Genomic DNA, 19,054 nt, shown 5'->3' with positions numbered 1-19,054 from the left:
AGTTAAAACACTTCAAAGAATAATGATAAGGACAGGATCAAAGGAAGTTTCCGATACACATTCACTCAAACTTCTTTTTTTGTGGGCAGTAATTACAAATCTAACTAAAATCATCAGAAGGTAAAAAGGCTATATAAAGTTACCTGTTTATGTAGTTTTACCAGACTCTTTTCACTTGGATAGGTATTATGTTTTTCATCAAAATCTTCATAATCATCCATGTTCCTACCCATTTTTTCCTGATACTCTATAGGGCACTAAAAGGAACGAGTAGATTTTTAGAAATTTTATTTGCAAAAAAGATAAAAATTTTATTTTTATTAAAAATCTTTCATTCTTGAGCATATCTAATTTTCTTGCAAACATCTTTCAGATTTGAAGTCGTCTACGCCACTATTAGTCATTTATTACCTCTATGAACTTGGGCAAGTTGGTTAACCTCCCTGAATAGATCTCAAAAGGTAGCAAATATAAGACAAATGTAGAGAATTGATTCTCATGACTATCATCTTAACCAAAAGGAGCACTAGCTAATAATTAGTATAACGGATTTAAAATATAGGAAAAGAAATGGACAGCCATATGCAAAAAAAGGAAACTAGACCACTATTGCATACCATACATAAAAATCAACCCAAAATGGATTAAAAACTTGACTGTAAGACATGAAACCATAAAAATCCCAGAAGAAAATATAGGCAGGATACTCTCTGACATTGGTCTTAGCAATATCTTTCTAGATATGTCTCCTCAGGCAAGGGAAGCAAAAGCAAAAATAGACAAATGTGATTATATCAAACTAAAAAGCTTCTGCACAGCAAAGGAAACCATCAATAAAATGAAAAGACAACCTACCAAATGAGAGGATATATTTACAAATGATATATCCAATAGGAGGTTAACATCCAAAATATGTAAAGAGCTCATACAACTCAACAATGAACAAACAACTTGATTGAAAAATGGGCAGGGGAGCCGAAGAGATATTTTCCAAAGAAGGCATACAGGTGACCAACAAGTGCATGAAAAGATGTTCAACATCACTAATTATTCAAGAAATGCAAATCAAAACCACAATGAGATTATCACCTCATACCTGTCAGAATGGCTATTATCAAAACGACAAGAAATAACAAGTGTTGGTGAAGATGTGGAGAACACAGAACCCTCATACACTATTGGTGGGAATGTAAATTGGTGCAGCCGCTATGGAAAACAGTATGGAGAGTCCTCAAAAAATTAAGACTACGGGGCTGCCCTGGTGGCGCAGTGGTTGAGAGTCCGCCTGCTAATGCAGGGGACATGGGTTCATGCCCCGGTCCAGGAAGATCCCACACGCCGCGGAGCGGCTGGGTCCGTGAGCCATGGCCGCTGAGCCTGCGCATCTGGAGCCTGTGCTCCGCAACGGGAGAGGCCACAACAGTGAGAGGCCCGTGTACCGCAAAAAAAAAAAAAAAAAAAAAGACTACAATTACTGTATGATCTAGCTATCCCGCCTCTGGGAATTTATCCAAAGAATATGAAAATACTAATCCTAAAGGATATCTGCACCCCCATGTTCACTGTAGCATTATTTACAATAGCCAAGATAAACAATCTAAGTGCCCATCAGTGAATGAATGGATAAAGAAGATGTGATACACACACACACACACACACATATATATATACAGGGGAATACTACTCAGCTATTAAAAAAAAGATAAAATCTTGCCATCTGTAACAACATGGATGGACCTTGAAGGTATTATGCTAACTGAAATAAGTCAGATGAAGACAAATACCATAGGATTCAACTCATATGGGGAATATAAAAAGCTGATAAACAAACAAAAAGAAAATAAATGAATAAACCAAACCAAATAAAAACAAACATGTAGATACAGAGAACAGGGTAGTAGTGGGGGTTAGGGTGAAATGGATAAAGGGGATCCACTGTATGGCAACTGATGGAAAATAAATTTTTGGTGTTAAGGATGGTATAGGATATCTAGAAGTAGAAATATAATGTACACACAAAACTCATATAATGTTATAAATCAATGTTACCTCAATAAAAAAATAAAGGCTTACATACAAGTCTTTAAAAATAAAGTAAACTAAATACAAGAAAAGGAATAGTTCTGTGGTTGCAGAGAAGACAATTGCGGAACTCATTTCTGGAATAATCATTTTCGGAAGTATATGAATACCTCTAATTCAATACTAATGCATCAAAACCTTAATTGTATGGTTTCTTATTAAATATCTGTATTAAATATCTCATAATGTCATTCATTTTATGAAATATATTGTAAAATACCATGTACGAAGCTGATTAAATGTGATTATTGAGGACCTAATTTATTTTCTTATAGGAAATACGCTTTTAGTGACCACATTTCATGACACTTTTTTTTTTTCTGGTACGCGGGCCTCTCACTGTTGTGGCCTCTCCCATTGCAGAGCACAGGCTCTGGACACGCAGGCTCAGCGGCCATGGCTCACGGGCCCAGTCGCTCCGCGGCATGTGGGATCTTCCCGGACCGGGGCACGAACCTGTGTCCCCTGCATCGGCAGGCGGACTCTCAACCACTGCGCCACCAGGGAAGCCCTTAATGACACTTTTACAACCTATAAAGGTCCAACTCCGTCACTGTGTCACGGCAATCATTTTACATTATTTAACATAACCTCTATAGCCACATTTCAATGGAAAATACTGCCAATAAATAATGTTAAACCTATAGTAACAAAAGAACAAATTCTATGTACAAATTACTATGGGTTTATGGTTAATGTTGTCATGAAAATGGAAAGGAGTTGGAAGACTTCAATCATAGGCTGTTTGCATACTTTTCTGATGCTTTTATTATAATATAGTACGTAAATTTACATTTCAAAAGAAAATAGATGAGAATATTATTTAATTACCTTTTTAAGTATTGTGTCAACACATTTTCTCAGTGGGTGGTTATACTTGATGCTCTCATTCACTTTACGAACTTCCTATGAAAACAGTAAGAGAAATAAAAATATTTCCATTTCTGTAGATTAGATGTTTCAAATCGGGATGCTCTAGGTACTATATATATTCTCACAAGTTTAGTTCTAACCCAAATTACTCAGCATATAATAAAGTTCTATTCTCTGAATAAAAACTCTTAAGAACACAAAACACAAAATTATAGAACAGCTATACCTATACCCTCACACTTTTTATGACTTTCTAGATTTACTGCCTTACCATTTGCTTACTTGGTACACAGAGATGAATAAACATTATAAAAAGTCATGAAGGATCAGGCAAACTGAGATTCTAAAAGAACAGGACTGCATTTCTCCATCTTGCTCCTCAAGCTCAATTATCTCATTACCTAAAATACAGCAGAGAAACCAGAGGAAGCAGAACAGGCTAAAAATGTCACAAAGCACCTGCTCCTTTCCAATGAGAGAGTACTTTACAGCAGTCACAACTAATGATTCATCCTACATTTTTAAAATTAAGAGTTCACTACGTGCCAGCACTGTGCTAGGTGTAAGGTCACCACAATCCATACTGGAGGGTGGAGTGGGAAGACATGGTGTTATAAGTCTTTCACTAAGATTGCAGTGTGGTGATGAGATAATTAAATCAACAATTTAATGCATATGAAAGAAATAAAGGAGTTAGAGAAGGGAATCTTTAGAATCAGTAGTTCTAAAAGAATCACGATATTCTATAATGTAAATGAAATTTTTGAGAAGTTGGAACCACTGTTCTAGGAAGAAGAAACAGCATATTCAAAGGCTGGAAGGCAAGAGTGAACCAACCAGGATATTAAAAATAACATTCTGATTATAGGGCAGAGGATGGCCTTAAGAGATGTAAAACTGGGGGGCAGGGAAACCATAGGGCACATAGGAAAAGTTGTGAAAAAGTATAACGTATATGGAAAAAAAAATCACTATCCTTAATATATGGAGAGCTCTTAAAAATCAAAAGAAAAATGGGAAGATACAGAAGAAATGCAATTGGCCAATAAATATCTGAAAAGATGTTCAATCCCACTAAAAAAAACTACAACTTTTTAAAATGAAGACAGTTTTCTTGTAAAATTATAAAAAACTGCTCTTATATAATGAGGTAAGATTGCAGGGGAAAAGGCCTCCCTATACACAGTAAAATGTGATATAATCTATTTGGAAGATAATTTAGCAGTATCCATCAAAATTTAAAATATGCAGACCCCATGAATAATCTGTACCAACAGACACTGCTCCTGTCAAAGAGCTTAGCTTAGTGAAGAAAACAGACATTATTCAAATAGAAATGGTGTGAAAACTGCTGTATAATCTAGTGTGGAAGACCTTCTGATGAACCGATTACTTAAACTGAGATAAAAAGCTAAACTGAGGATAGGAGTCAGCTGATCAAAGGGAGGAGCAAGAATATTCCAGACAGAGGGACAGCATGTACCAAGGCCTCCAAGCAGAAGTGAACAAGTTTCAGGAAAAGAAACTCCAGTGACTAACGGGAAAGGAGAGCAAGGGTCTGCGCTGTGCTTGATCAGGCTGTAGAGTAAGAGCAAAGTATTCCAGAAGGCCTTAATAACATTTCATCGTGAGGTCAATGAGTAAGGCCTAAAACCGGAATGACAGGACTTGGGTTTTTAAAAGGTGCTTGAAGCATCACTACATTACACTCTTCCATTTCTAAGCTACCTTAAAGTTTTGTTGACTAGTTAGCATAACTTTGAATACAAACTATACAGTCTGATTACATATACGAAAATCATATTTTTCCTCTAAATTCTTTAGCATATTAAACAAAAGCAAGTACTGGAACATTGATATTTGCTATATCTTATAAATTTAAGTTTCCTTCAAGGTTCATAATTTTTATAAAGTGTGGAATGTATTTGAATAATAGCTTATTTTCTTCATATCAAATAACATAACTTTGAACTCTGTCATTATTGTGCCCAATCAATTCTTTACCAGACAAAATATATCAAGTCAGACTAAAAGGCAATTTTCAGTGGAATAAGTAGCTATTTGTCCCTCTCCAAATCCTCTACCTTGAAAAATGACAGCAGGTAGAGGTGCCCTCTGGCCATCTAGCAAAAATTCCTTTTGAATGGTTTGACATGGCTTATAAGTTTTATTAATGCTTCAAAGAAAAGTAACAGACACACAGATGTATACATTCACTCCATAGAAAACATATCATAAAACACTAAACTGGTTTCTATAAAACTGCATTTGGAAGATTTTATGGATAGATGAAAAATATAATTAGTAATTACCAGAAAAAAAAAAAAGGTGATTGTGATCTCTTAAAAGATGTATTCAAAACCAGTGGATTTTAAAAGTTTTCTCTCAAACTAAGTTATCAGTATTCTTGTCCATGCTTTATTCTGCGCACCTCCATCAGACTGATGATCCTAAACCACATACAGGATAATGTCTCTTCCCTGCATGCAAGGTGTCAATGATTCCTCACTGATTTCAAAATACACTGAACTTTTGAGTCCGACATTCAAGGCCGTGCTATCTGGCTATCTATCTTTCAAACCCTGTAAACTTTATCTTTTATCTTATGCATAATTAATTTGATTTTAAAACCCCCTGATACCTGACCAGAATGCTGTCAGCTATGAAAATTCTACCCATTCTTCAAGGCCCAGGTCATATTTCACTTCCTCCATTTCACCTCTTCCTCTAAGCGAAATTTCTCTACACTAGAGCATGTATCATTTACAGTGCATTTATCATATACTGTGAGGGACTGTACAATTTTCTACTCTAGACGGTTAGCATCCTAATGGCCAGTTCCACATAGCACTTAACATGGCAGGAAGACACTAGGTATTTAAAAAATGATGAAAAAAATTTCTCCACAAGTTTATAAATTTTCATACATTCAGAAAAACAGGAAGGATCCCAAATTCCCTTTAAACATATGGACAAAGAAATTCATACCTGCTAAATCATGCATTTTTTGAGGGGGCAAAAAAGGGCTAGAGTTCTCCTGCTATGTTCTCCTGCTATGTATGTGGACTTCCTGCTATTTTCAAAAGATCCATTAAGAAAAGAGTAGTTTCTTACCATATAAAAATGGATCAAATTAACATTTTGTACACCTTAAATTTACACAATGTTTTATGTCAGATATATTCAATAAAAAGAGTGGTTTCTTATTTACATGGAAAAATTTCTCTTATCTAAATTTTTTTAAATCCCTCACACCTTAAACCTACACTAAAATAGCAAAGAAGGCATCAATTCCAATCCTTAATTTTCCACATCCTATTTCTAAGTAGAGGACTCCCATTTAACAACAACAACAAAATCTATCTTTATTCACCGAAGATTCCTCCTAGCAAAATCCAGATCTAAAATAAACTGCATTTAATTTATACTTGGTCAAGGAAGTTTGAATGAACTGGTGAAATCCATATTCCTTAAATCTGAAACAACTGAATTTAATACCAACTTTTGAGGGGAACATTATCAAATTTAAATGATCTCCTTTTAATTATTTTATTATCAAATATAAATTTTCAAATATTTTTTCAAAATTCAAAATTTCAAATATATCAAATATAAAAAATACCAAATTAACTTCCTTTGAAAAATGTAATAATATCCATCACATGCTTAAGGAAATGTAATAGAGTATTATTTATAGATTTAGTCCTATATTTTGAATCAATGTCTTCTGCTACAGTTCTTAACATTTTATAAATAAATGCAAGAAGTCAACATAAAAATTTTCAACCACAATTAAAGAATCAGTATTCATTCTTTTGATCATTTATTCATTCACTTAAAAATGGCTGCTGAGTATCTAAGAATCTGGAGGACCAAAGCAGGTGTTTTGGGTTGAACAGTGCTCCCCCCAAAAACATATGTTGATGTCTCAAGCCCCAGTACCTTAGAATGTAATCTTGTCTGGGAATAGGGTTGTTGCAGATATAATTGGGTAACTTATGATAAGGTCATACTGGAATGGGGTGGGCCCATAATCTGTCTGGTGTCCTTATAAAAAGAGGAAATTTGGACACAGGCACACAGGGAGAATATCATGTGAATATGAAGACAGAGATCTATAATACAAGCCAAGGAACACCAAAGATTGTCAGTTAACTACCAGAAGATAGAAGAGAGGTATGGTACAAATTTCCCTTTAGCCCTCTAAAGGAACCAACCCTGCTGACACCTTGATCTTGGATTTTCAACCCCCAGAGCTCTGAAACAATAGATTTCTGTTGTTTAAACCACATAGTTCATGGTACTTTGTTATGGCAGCCCCAGGAAACTAACACAGAAGCCTCCGCTGAAGAATTCTCACTTGTGTTGAGACCTGAAAATGAAGTAGGAATTAGCTAAAGAGACTGGAGAAATGAGCATTCCAAGAGTTTGGGAATAGCATACTCAAAGACAGAACAGAGTGCCAACAAATGTAACGGTTAAGAGCAGGGGTCGGCAAACCAGATCCAATCAGGCCCACCATCTGTTCTTGCTTGAACACATCCATTCCTCATTCATAGATATATTGTCTATGGCTGCTTTCATGCTACAGTGATGGGGTAGTTGCAACAGAGACCATATGGCACAGAAAGCCTAAAATATTTACTACCTGGTCCTTTACCGAAAGCTTGCCAATCCCTGTTAAAGCATGAACTAGAGTCACAGTGGCTCTATCACTCAGTAGCCACGTGAACATGGCAAACTCACCCTCTCTGTGTCTCATTTTCATTCATTAAACAAGGGTAAAAAATTCTCCCTTATAAGGCTGTTTTGAGAATTAAATGTATTAATATATATAAAGTGCTTAGAAAGTCATAGGCAAATATGTGACTCTATATACTTGTTTGCCTACATACTTGTTTGCTATTATCATCACCATTATTAAGTTTGAGGAACCAAAGTTGACCAGCATGGGGAAGACAGAGAGATAAGAGAGAGCTAGATGTGGGCCAAATCATGTTTTGGTAGGCCACATTACAGCATTTTGCTTTACTCTAAAGTGAACGAAAGCCTTCAACATAAGGTTTTATGCTGAAGAATAACATTATTGGAATAGCATATTTGCGCAGAAGAGCAAAATCTGAGGTGACTACAACCTTTTTTAAAATCAACAACGAAATTATTCAACAGCAAAATTTTATAATTTGTTGTATTTTTGTGTATATTATTGAAATTTAATACTTTCAATAACTTTGTGAAGTTGGTTCAAGTCATATGAATTTTACAAGTGAGTAAAATGAAGTGCCTCATTAAGATTACAGACCGGAAACAAAACTTAGGGACACAAATTCCCATGTATATTGGTCTCTAAGGAGGTTTCCAGACTTGGTGGGATTACTTTGGGTCAAATTTTCAGGAAGATGCGTCCTTTAATTTCTATTTTCACTTCTACTATGTCACGGTAACCATATAACTTATCATCTAATCTGGGAAACTTTTGAGTCTTAACTTTGAACTATTAAAAGTTAACCCAGGGGACTTACCTGGTGGTCCAGTGCTAAAGAATCCACCTTGCAATGCAGGGGACATGGGTTTGATCCCTGGTCAGGGAACTAAGATCCCACCTGCTGCGGGGCAACTAAGCCCGCGCACCACAACTACTGAGCTCGCGTGCCTCAACTAGAGCCCCCGTGCCGCAAATTACAGAGTCCACATGCCACAACTACAGAGCCCACGTGCCCTGGAGCCTGCACACCACAACAAGAGAGAGCAAACCCGCACATCACAACTAGAGAAGCCCGTGCACCACAACGAAGAGTCCACGCAGCACAACGAAAGATCCTTCATGCCTCAACGAAGATCCCGCGTGCTGCAACTAAGACCTGGCGTGGCCAAAAAAAAAAATAAAATAAAAATAAAAGTCACCCCAAGACAACAAGCATAACACTGCACTGTTGAATATATTCTCCCTGCATCTCTGTCGGTTAGAAGATGGAGATGATATCTCATGAAGCTGAACTGCCAATAAGAAGTCATTCAAATGGATGAGACATCCTTAATAACTGTACATCACCAAATTTTTATTCTAAAGCCCATCAGTGTGCCAACAACAACAAAACCAACAGTATACCCAAAAGGAGATACACACAACTTGATGACTGTTGACTCCACGGTTTAAAGTTACTTACCTCCATGACATCTTCTAAAGTCTCTTCTGCATCTGCTTTCTCCGTCATCAATTTGGCTGCCTTAAAATAAGTTTTCATAAGTAGATAACCTCTTTTTGCTCCATTCCAGTATGAGCGAGGGATTTCTACCAAGCCATACCCCAACAACAACACCAGAAGGAAAAGACCCCATGTATTCGCAGCAGCTATCCCAATTGTCTGAAGCTGGTTCCTAAGGAAGAAAACATAAGCAGATAGCTGTGATAGATAAATTTTTGCAACAAAAATGTTAAATGGAACTGGTGTTAAATGTTTTTTCAGAAAACTGCCCTACAAGATGGCTCCAATTTTATATGAAAAAATTCAACCTTCAAATCCTCAGCTACTCTTTTAGTAACAGCAGATAACGTGTTTTAATGAAAACACGTTCTGCAGTGTGACTGCAGAAATAGACTTTAACACAGGAAACACAGCTTCTATTATAGTTAAAATTAGAATCTAGGAAAATTCATGGCAAGAATTATCCTGAAGAAAATATATTTTTCATTAGGTGCTTTCTTATTTAATATTAACCAAGAGAAGCCTGAAAAAAATTTTAAGCCTGAAAAAATTTTAACTTGTTTTAAGGCAGATGCACGCAAACCTCAAGAATGCAACAGTAAGGATTATCATCGCCACTCCATTCCTAAACTTCTCAGCTCTGACTCTTCACGTATATTATAATAGACCACAAGTATAATACAGATTTCAATTTTATTGCAATGATAAATTCAAAGTTAAAGAGAAATATGCCCTCAAATTATAGTCAGAACAAAAGAAAAGTATTCACAAGTTCCAATGAGAAGGAAATCTAGGTATTTAGTCATACACAAAATTTGAAAGTCTATCAAAAAATCATGGGAGTTAATACTTTTAACATATAGCTCTTAGACAAAGCATCAGTCCCTTGTCCAATATGTATGTTCAAAGATGTTATTCCATATTTTCCTTCTTAGTAATATATATTATTATGATATTCTTCTGGGGGAATCTATAAAACATATAATGGTAAGTTTCTCAAGGAAATGTTTGTTTACCTGCATATGAGATAAAAATTAATTTTCAAAAATGCAAATGTATACAGAAACAATGTTAAGAACATGGTTTTTCTTACCATTCTAAGTGCAAGTGTGGGTTTACAGCTACATAAATTAAAAACGCTCCAAAAATCAGCAAGTAGGTGCCATAATAGATTGCATTCTCAATCAGTGCAGTTTTGATCTTTCCAGTAATGGAAAACCCTCCTGATCTTGCATATGACTGCATAAAAGGTAACAGAATCCTGGATGATAAGAAAAAATATGATTAAAAAACACTTGACATGTCTGTATAATCTCAAAATACTGAAAATATGTGAATCTCAATTTTAATGTGCAGTTCTTTTCATGAATAAATATGATTTTGAGTAATAATTGATACTGAACCAAACTATAATAGATAGCTGAATATTTTCCTAGTATTAAATTTTGGGGAGAGCAAAGCACATTCCTGGGAGCAAAAGGAGGCCACGATGACCAAGAGAGAGTACAACAGTATGCGTGACTTAAAATGAATCTAAAAAAAGGCCTTCAATGCTTTTATGAATAATTTAGATTGCATCCAAAGAATAATGAGGAATCATTTTCTTTAACGGAAAGGAGACATGATCAAATTTTAGTTTTCTAAGGACTGATAAAGCTTCAACATGGAGAATGTACTTAAATGGAACAAAATTGGAACTATTTAGAGAGGGTAAGGGGTGGTGCTGTGCTGAGAAGCAGGAGAGAGTATACTGATGTTGAAGTAGCTAGGACACATCCCTAAGGAGGTGCACAGGAAGTAGCTTTTAGAGTCATCACCATATCAATGGTAGTGAAACAACATCAGTAGATGAAAGCTGGAAGGGTGAGTATATAGAATGAATGAGGGGTTTCCCTGGTGGTGCAGTGGTTAAGAATCCGCCTGCCAATGCAGGGGACACAGGTTCAAGCCCTGGTCTGGAAAGATCCCACATGCACAGAGCAACTAAGCCCATGCGCCAAAAAACTACTGAGCCTGCACTCTAGGGCCCATGCTCCACAGCAAGAGAAGCCACCACAATGAGAAGCCCGCGCACCGCAACGAAGAGTAGCCCCCGCTCGCTGCAACTAGAGAAAGCCCGTGCGCAGCAATGAAGACCCAACGCAGCCAAAAATAAAATAAATTTAAAATAAATAAATTTTAAAAAACAGAAACTGATTTAGAATGAATGATAAGGAAAGATATGAGACAGACCCCTGAGAAATATCAACTTTTAAAGGAAAGGCCGACAAACAGAAGGAGAGACCAGCAAAGGAAACTGAGAGAGCAGTCAAGAGTTACAGAAGAAAACTAAGGAGTATATGGAGCAGAAATCAGAAGAAAGTATTTGAAAGGGAGAGAGAAAACAATAGAATCAAATGCTGCCAAGAGGTCAAGTAAATTAAGAGCCTGTATGTGTGAGTGGAGAAGGGAGGGTAGAAAATACGGTTCAATGGGTTGCGGAAAGGGTAAGCAGTGAGCAAATGGAGACACTGATGCAGACAATTCAAGAAGTTTGGCTGGGTAGGATAAACTATGGTATACTCACAAAATGGAATGTTTTACAGAAATGAAAAAGAAAAGAATACTGAGACATACAACATAGAAGAATCTTCCAAATATGTGTGCAAAAAGAGAGAGGCAAAAAAGTACATACTATATAACTCCATATTTATAAAGTTGAAAAGCAGGCAAAACTAATCTATGGTGATCAAAGTCAGAATCATGGTTACCTTTGGGGAGCATAATGACTGGGAAGGAAGTATGAGGGAAGCTTCGGGGGATATTGTTAATGTTCTATATCGTGATCTGGGTGCTGATTACATGGGTGTATTCACTTTGAAAAAAGTCAAACTAAACACAATCTGTGCAGTTTACTGTACTAATTCATACTCAAAAAAAGTCTCTTAAAAAATTCAGCTGTGATGAGTAGATCATTGAGGGGGAAGATAGAAAACTGGAAAGGGTTCTGATTTGAGACAGTTTCGTTTTGTTTTTAAAGATGAGAGAATTGTACATGCTTGGTTGAAACTGGAAGCTAGAAGTAAAAGTAACGAGAGCTGAAGGGGATGGGTCCATACTTCAGGAAGAGGGACTCTTCCATTCTTGGAGGGAAAGAAAGAAAGGATGGGTAGGTAGGTAGGTTTGTTGGTGAGAAGCTGAAAAGAGCTGCCATCTGATGACTTCTTTTTTCACTGGGAGGCAGGAAGTAAAGTCATCTGCAATGAGAAAAGGCGATTGTTTCTAGGATGTGAGAGAGAGTCACAAAGGGAAGAACTGAGGTTTGTAGTGATTGGAAAGATTTGTCGTGGAGAATGAAGAGCAAGCAGACGAGAGAAACAAAAGATGAAAGTCTGGCAATGTTGAGGGCCTAGTCAAGTTCAGTGAACATGCTACAGGGGCACTATACTCTGCTATGTGATTTTTCTCTTGCAATGTTCACCACCTCCAGTTTTAGAGCTTAGTTACCCGCATAATATCTAAAATGCTCAGCAGGCAGTGGAAAAAGTATGAGTCTGGAGCACAGCAGAAAGACAAAGCTATATCAGGTAGAAAGAAAGATCTGGAATGCATCACAGGTTAATGAAACCATGGCTATAATTAAAGTTGTTCAGCGAGAGTCAGATAACAAGATGGGACCCTAGGGAACACCAACCTTTAGGAAATGCACCACAGAAATGGAGCCCATAAAGGAAATTCAGAAGGTTGGGCGAAGCACATAGAAAGAAAACCAGGGGATCATGATGACCTTAGCAAGAGAGCATTTTCACATAACAACGGGACTTGAAGCAAACTGAACTGAAGAATGTCCAGAGAGAAGGCAATTACTAAAAGGGAATGGTGACGAGGAGAATTTTTTGTTTCTGTTCTCTATTTCTTCTTTTTTTCTTTTCATTCCTTTTAAGATGTGAGAGACCCGAATGAGCAGAAAGAGACAGGATACAGATTTAAGGGAAAAAAAGTGACACTTGAATAAATTCTAAAATATGAAAGTTCACTGGAAAAATAATCACTTTTAAAAATTTAGCCAAAATATCAAAAATTTTATCCTTCACTACCACTTACCATGTTAAAAATTGTGATGTCCAATATACTACCCTCCAGAAAATTGGCATGATTCCATCAGGAATATAACTCCATGGCTTGAAACACGGATGTTGGCTATTTAATAACAATTTAAAGCCAATTAATCATAAATGATTACTTACATGAATTGCACAATTAATTCGTATGTGGCAAAGTTCACTTACATTCAGATTTTAAATTATTGATTCTAATTTGTAAAATTTCATAGAAAACTTAAAATTCAAAGCTGACTGTTGAAAAAACATACAAAAAGGGAATAAAACTGTTTTAAAGAGGAATGCATTTAAATTTTCAACTTTCAGTGTTTTTTTTAGTCATTGAGTAAAAAGAGGACAGAATGTTCTAATAGACTAATAAAGTGACAGTCTTTAAAAGCAAATGCATCATGAAATCAAATCTCTGATTTGGTTACCTTTGATACATACATACTTGATTACCTTTAAGATACATACTCACCCCATTTGTGGGGCTGGTAATGGCAGGGAGGAGAGAAAGACGTTAGGTGATTAATTCCTAGAAACTGGAACCCTAACTCATCAGTCATATAGCATATCTCCTATGGAGATAGATGCCAGCATCTATACATAATTCTGTTTGAAGTTTCTGAATATATGTGTATCTGCCCATAGATTCTTCCAGTAATAGCCTGCCTAGACTGTAAGGCTATCCTTTAGTCCAAGGGCTTCCAACAATCCACAATGGTTCTTCAAAAGGGAATAACAACTACATTTAAAATTTACCCTTATCCAGCTTTGATTAAAAAAAAAATAAAATAAAAGCTGCATAAAGAAGCATGCAAACACCACTTAAAGCATTGGTAAAAGCTATAACCAATATTTGTTAGTTTTTTACTTGGAAGTTTGATATGAATTCAATATAACCTTTTGATAATTTGAACTTTATTCTCAATCTAAAACTATAATGATATCAAAGGATGTGCAATATGAAAGGAATATCCTACATACAGAATAATCTCCTCGCCCTTTATTACAACCTTGTAAATTAAGGCAAATGAGAAAATGCATGCCCCATTTTTTTTGGATCGGGGAGAGGCTGAGAGGAAAAACAGCTTTTGGAAGTTACTTTCTTAGTAAGGGACTGAAAAAAATCAGGTCTTCTCCAGGCTTCTCATTAGCGTCTACTGAAAGGCCTTGTTTACCAATAAATATCTAAAGTTTATTTAAGATTTAAACTTAAGGGGCTTCCCGGGTGGCGCAGAAGTTGAGAGTCCGCCTGCCGATGCAGGGGACACGGGTTCGTGCCCTGGTCCGGGAAGATCCCACATGCCGCGGAGCGACTGGGCCCGTGAGCCATGGCCGCTGAGCCTGTGCGTCCGGAGCCTGTGCTCCGCAACGGGAGAGGCCACAACAGTGAGAGGCCCGCGTACAGCAAAAAAAAAAAAAAAGATTTAAACTTAAATAAGACACAAGGTAATTAAAAGTCTATTAGCAAAGGATGAAGAAGGGAGGTGAATAGAGAACGAGGATAAACTTTTATAAATATAAAATCCAGATGGTAAAAACCGACAAGTTTTAAACAAATTGCCCCCTACGATATTAAAAAAAAAAAAAAAAAAGAAGAAGAAAGTACCTTGGAACCGGGGTAGCAGCTGCATACAGTCCTGTAATGTTGCTACTCTCAGTAGGGCTCGAGTTTGCAGCAGCATGTTTGCACCGGTTGTATATTGTCTAAAGCAATGAAGGTATGGTTTAAAAATGAAAACCAAAAAGTTACCAAGTACTTAAGGGATACTGAAGTGTATCAACCTATCTACCCAAAAGTACCTTCCTGGCTATGCTTTTTAGTAATCAAATTCATAGAGTAACTCTTAAGTTTAAAATATAAGTTAACTTTTACATGACTTGGTTGTCTTAAAAACATATCTCAAACATGCTGTATGACTACAACTGCCTTTTAAATTGTGAAAATCAGTTTCACCTCTTACCGTACTAACATCCAGAGGCAGTATGAAGACAATTAGAAAGCAGAGATACCAAGCTAGCAGTGTTCCAACAATTACAAGTCTATGTTGTTTCTTAAAGTCTCCATATCGATGAAGTAGGAATAATGCCAGAAAAAAGACAAAAACAATCTCGAGTCCCAAAGCTGCACCACTCATTATTCAATGTTTGCTCTGATTAACCAAAGTAATTCACATACAGGCTTGGATCATATCTGTAAACTAAAAAAAAAAAAAAAAGTGTTAACATAGAAAATGACCATTTGGAAATCTCCTAATTATTTTTTTATTAATGTACTAATAGATTCTTTAGAAAACTGTCAGGCTTTACATTGGACTACAAGTAAGATGAAAAGGATAATTCCTACTCTCAAGTACTTAGCTTATTTTTTAAATCATATGTTGAAAATTTCACATAAATTGTATCTTCAGGAAAAAAAACTATTTTAGCAAAAACCACACTAGTTCCAAAAATACTACAAAGTAAGAATACTAGATATGAACAGTTTCAATTCTTCCTTAATATTATAAGCCCTAACAGAATATTTTCTATTAAATACACTAGTGACTGGATTCTAGGAAATTAGATATTTCGTAAAATAAAGTTTTCTAAGTATCGATAGTCACTACTTAAATTTTCTAAAAGAGAGGGAGGGAGAGCCAGAAAGAGAGAGACAATTTGAAAGTAATGTTTCCTTTGTTTGAAACAGTATTTTTCTTTCTTTCGTCCTAATCTTGTCTAACTTTTGGGACCTGAAATTCTTATTCATTTACTGCTCCACAAAATAAACTCAATATACTCACCACTTTCCATCTATCTATACAAATCTTATTTTCTTTAAAGTTACTTCACCTATTTTATAGGCAGAAAAATTTATCAATGATTACTGAATAAAGTCACACATTTGAAAATATTTTTAATTATAAATGTTGATGATACAGATAACAGAAAATGGTTTATTTGATGTCTCTCTACTCTTATAAAATAATTTACCTTCACTAACTGAAGAAAATATATGTGCTTTTCACCTCTATAAAATCAATGTCAGGCATTTTTCTTTGTCTATGGATTAACTACAGTATCCCAAGGAATGAATCAACATCTTAACACAGAGAATCAAGATTATGATGCAACCCACCAAAATAAAATAAGGTAGAATCAATAAAATATGTCAAATTAACAAAGATCTCCAACCAAAACTAGTTATTAAAAGAATAAAGAAATTTGGGTACTTTAACAGTCTAAATTTAAATTTACATAAGAAATACTTCTATATGGAATATCACAAATAAAAATCACATTTAATAAACTACTTCATTATTTCTTTATATTATTGAAGTAGTTTCTTTCCATTCCTCTGTGGATTTCAACCAATATTTTCATTCTTAAATATCTAAAACTGAACCCCATTTGTCACTCTCTATCACCATATCCTGCTATATTTTTCTTCAAAGCACTTATCCACCTGATATAATGTATATTCTTTACTGTCTCCCTGAAAACACCCCCCAACACACACACACACACACAGACTCCATGAGAGCAGAGACTTGACTATTTTATTCAGTACTGTACCCCATGTCTCTAATAGTGCCTGGCATACAGTCAGTATTCAAAAAATATCTCTTGAATGAATAAGCCAATGAATAAAAAACATTACTGTATGCTTTAGTATATACACTATTTTTTATTACTGCTGACTTCAAAGTCAATGTAAAACTCTTGTTATTGTCCCCAAAACTAATTTTACAAATACTTATTACAACTCAAAAGGCTTAGAACTCTGCTCATTACTACTACTCAAAATTTCAAATATCATTTTCAAAGAAACAACTTGTACCATCACAAAACAGTGAGTTAAATCTTATTTTTAAGTCAAGAACAGGGCTTCCCTGGTGGCTCAGTGGTTGAGAGTCCGCCTGCTGATGCAGGGGACACGGGTTCGTGCCCCGGTGCGGGAAGATCCCACATGCCGCGGAGCGGCTGGGCCCGTGAGCCATGGACGCTGAGCCTGCGCGTCCGGAGCCTGTGCTCCGCAACGGGAGAGGCCACAACAGTCAGAGGCCCGTGTACCACAAAAAAAAATAGATTAAGTGGTTAGGTGACAGCTCGATGTAGAATGTGCTGATGAAAACTGTTACCATCTTTAAGATACAGCTTTTTTAAGAAAAAAATCACTCAATGTGAATTTAATATAATTATCATATGAAAATCCCTTTATGGTTGGACCTCGATATTTATTTTGCCTGAAATTGTCCAGTGCAAGGAGTATGACAACCATAGAAAAAAGAATGGATATCAGAGGTTAGCAAGGAAATGCTAAGGCATGGCAGAACCATTGATGGACTATTACTGAAGTATAAGAAAGGATATTTGTTAAGATTATTCAATAACATTAGAAAACTACCATAACATTAACTGAAAAACTAGATTCACAGATTTTTACATAACATGCATAAAAATAAGAATGAATGAACAACAATGAAATATGTGGAAACATCAATAATAATTATGTAATAAGATTATGGGTATAAGCAAACAACACAATCAGTTATAAAACAATCAGTTATAAATTTGCTGCTAGTTACTATCTTTTTTTACAATAGCTGTCAGTTTTTCAGTCTGATTCATAGTACTTTTAAATGTTATAGTGAATAAAAAGAATTATGGATCCTTTATTCTAGTATAAAGAAATGATTTGGGGCTTCCCTGGTGGCGCAGTGGTTGAGAGTCCGCCTGCCGATGCAGGGGACACGGGTTCGTGCCCCGGTCCGGGAAGATCCCACATGCCGCGGAGCGGCTGGGCCCGTGAGCCATGGCTGCTGAGCCTGCGCGTCCGGAGCCTGTGCTCCGCAACAGGAGAGGCCACAACAGTGAGAAGCCCACGTACCGCAAAAAAAAAAAAAAAAAAAAAAAAAAAAAAAAGAAATGATTTGGTTACATCTCTTCCCATACTCAGTGTATTCGTCTCCTATTGCTGCTGTAAAGAATTACTGTAGGGCTTCCCTGGTGGTGCAGTGGTTGAGAGTCCGCCTGCCGATGCAGAGGACGCGGGTTCGTGCCCCGGTCCGGGAGGATCCCACATGCCGCGGAGCGGCTGGGCCCGTGAGCCATGGCCGCTGAGCCTGCGCGTCCGTAGCCTGTGCTCCGCGGCGGGAGAGGCCACAACAGTGAGAGGCCCGTGTACCGCAAAAAAAAAAAAAAAAAAGAATTACTGTAAACTTAGTGTCTTCAAACAACACCCACGTGTCATAGTTTCTGAAGGTTAGATATTTCATACTTTCTGTGGGTCACATGTCTAGGCACAGTGTGGCTCAACTGAGTTCTCAATACTGAAATCAAGGTGTCAGCAGGGGCTCCTTTCTGGAGACTCTGGGGAAGAATCCATAGTTCCTTCAGGCTGTTGGTAAAATTCAGTTTGTTATGGTTATAGGACTGAGATCCTCATTTCCTTGCTGGCTGTCAGCTAGCATTTGCCCTTAGTTCTAGAGGCTTCTTTCTGGTCTTTGCATGCAGCCCTATATACCTCAGAGCCAGAAATGGCTTGTCAAATCCTCCGCATGCTTGAAACTGCTAACTTTCTCTTCTGCCCTTTGCTTGAAGAAAGCTCTGCTTTTAAGGGTTCATCTGATCTCACTGGGCCCACCTGGATAATCTAGTCATATTTACTGGTTCCACAGGGATTAAGGCATAGATATCCTTGGGGGTCTATTATTCTGTTCATCACACCATTTATTTCAGTTCAAACTGAACACTTGTTGCCTTGTTATGACACAAGGTTATGCCTAGGGGGTCCCATGAAACTAGAAATGAAAGTTGGGATTTCCC

At 36.6% G+C, this 19,054-nt stretch overlaps 1 protein-coding gene across 5 annotated transcripts in view; it reads right to left on the bottom strand.

Moving 5' to 3' along the window:
* LMBRD2 (LMBR1 domain containing 2) overlaps window positions 1-19,054 on the bottom strand; it is a 56,371-nt gene that overhangs the window by 30,638 nt on the left and 6,679 nt on the right. For 4 of the 5 annotated variants that reach the window (XM_032626947.1, XM_032626948.1, XM_032626950.1 and 1 more), the window contains 7 exons: window positions 15,211-15,447; window positions 14,856-14,953; window positions 13,245-13,340; window positions 10,255-10,422; window positions 9,123-9,333; window positions 2,914-2,988; window positions 144-257 (listed from right to left, as the gene is read on the bottom strand). In XM_032626947.1, coding sequence (XP_032482838.1) covers window positions 144-257; window positions 2,914-2,988; window positions 9,123-9,333; window positions 10,255-10,422; window positions 13,245-13,340; window positions 14,856-14,953; window positions 15,211-15,384 — 936 coding nt within the window. In that variant the 5' untranslated portion in view covers window positions 15,385-15,447. The remainder of the gene's footprint in view (window positions 1-143; window positions 258-2,913; window positions 2,989-9,122; window positions 9,334-10,254; window positions 10,423-13,244; window positions 13,341-14,855; window positions 14,954-15,210; window positions 15,448-19,054) is intronic. The other variant, XM_032626951.1, reaches the window with a different exon arrangement.

Source organism: Phocoena sinus, chromosome 3 (assembly GCF_008692025.1).
Source record: "Phocoena sinus isolate mPhoSin1 chromosome 3, mPhoSin1.pri, whole genome shotgun sequence".
NCBI lineage: Eukaryota > Metazoa > Chordata > Mammalia > Artiodactyla > Phocoenidae > Phocoena > Phocoena sinus.
The sequence above is the reverse complement of the archived record's forward strand: the minus strand, read 5'-3'. Positions and strand labels throughout refer to the sequence as shown.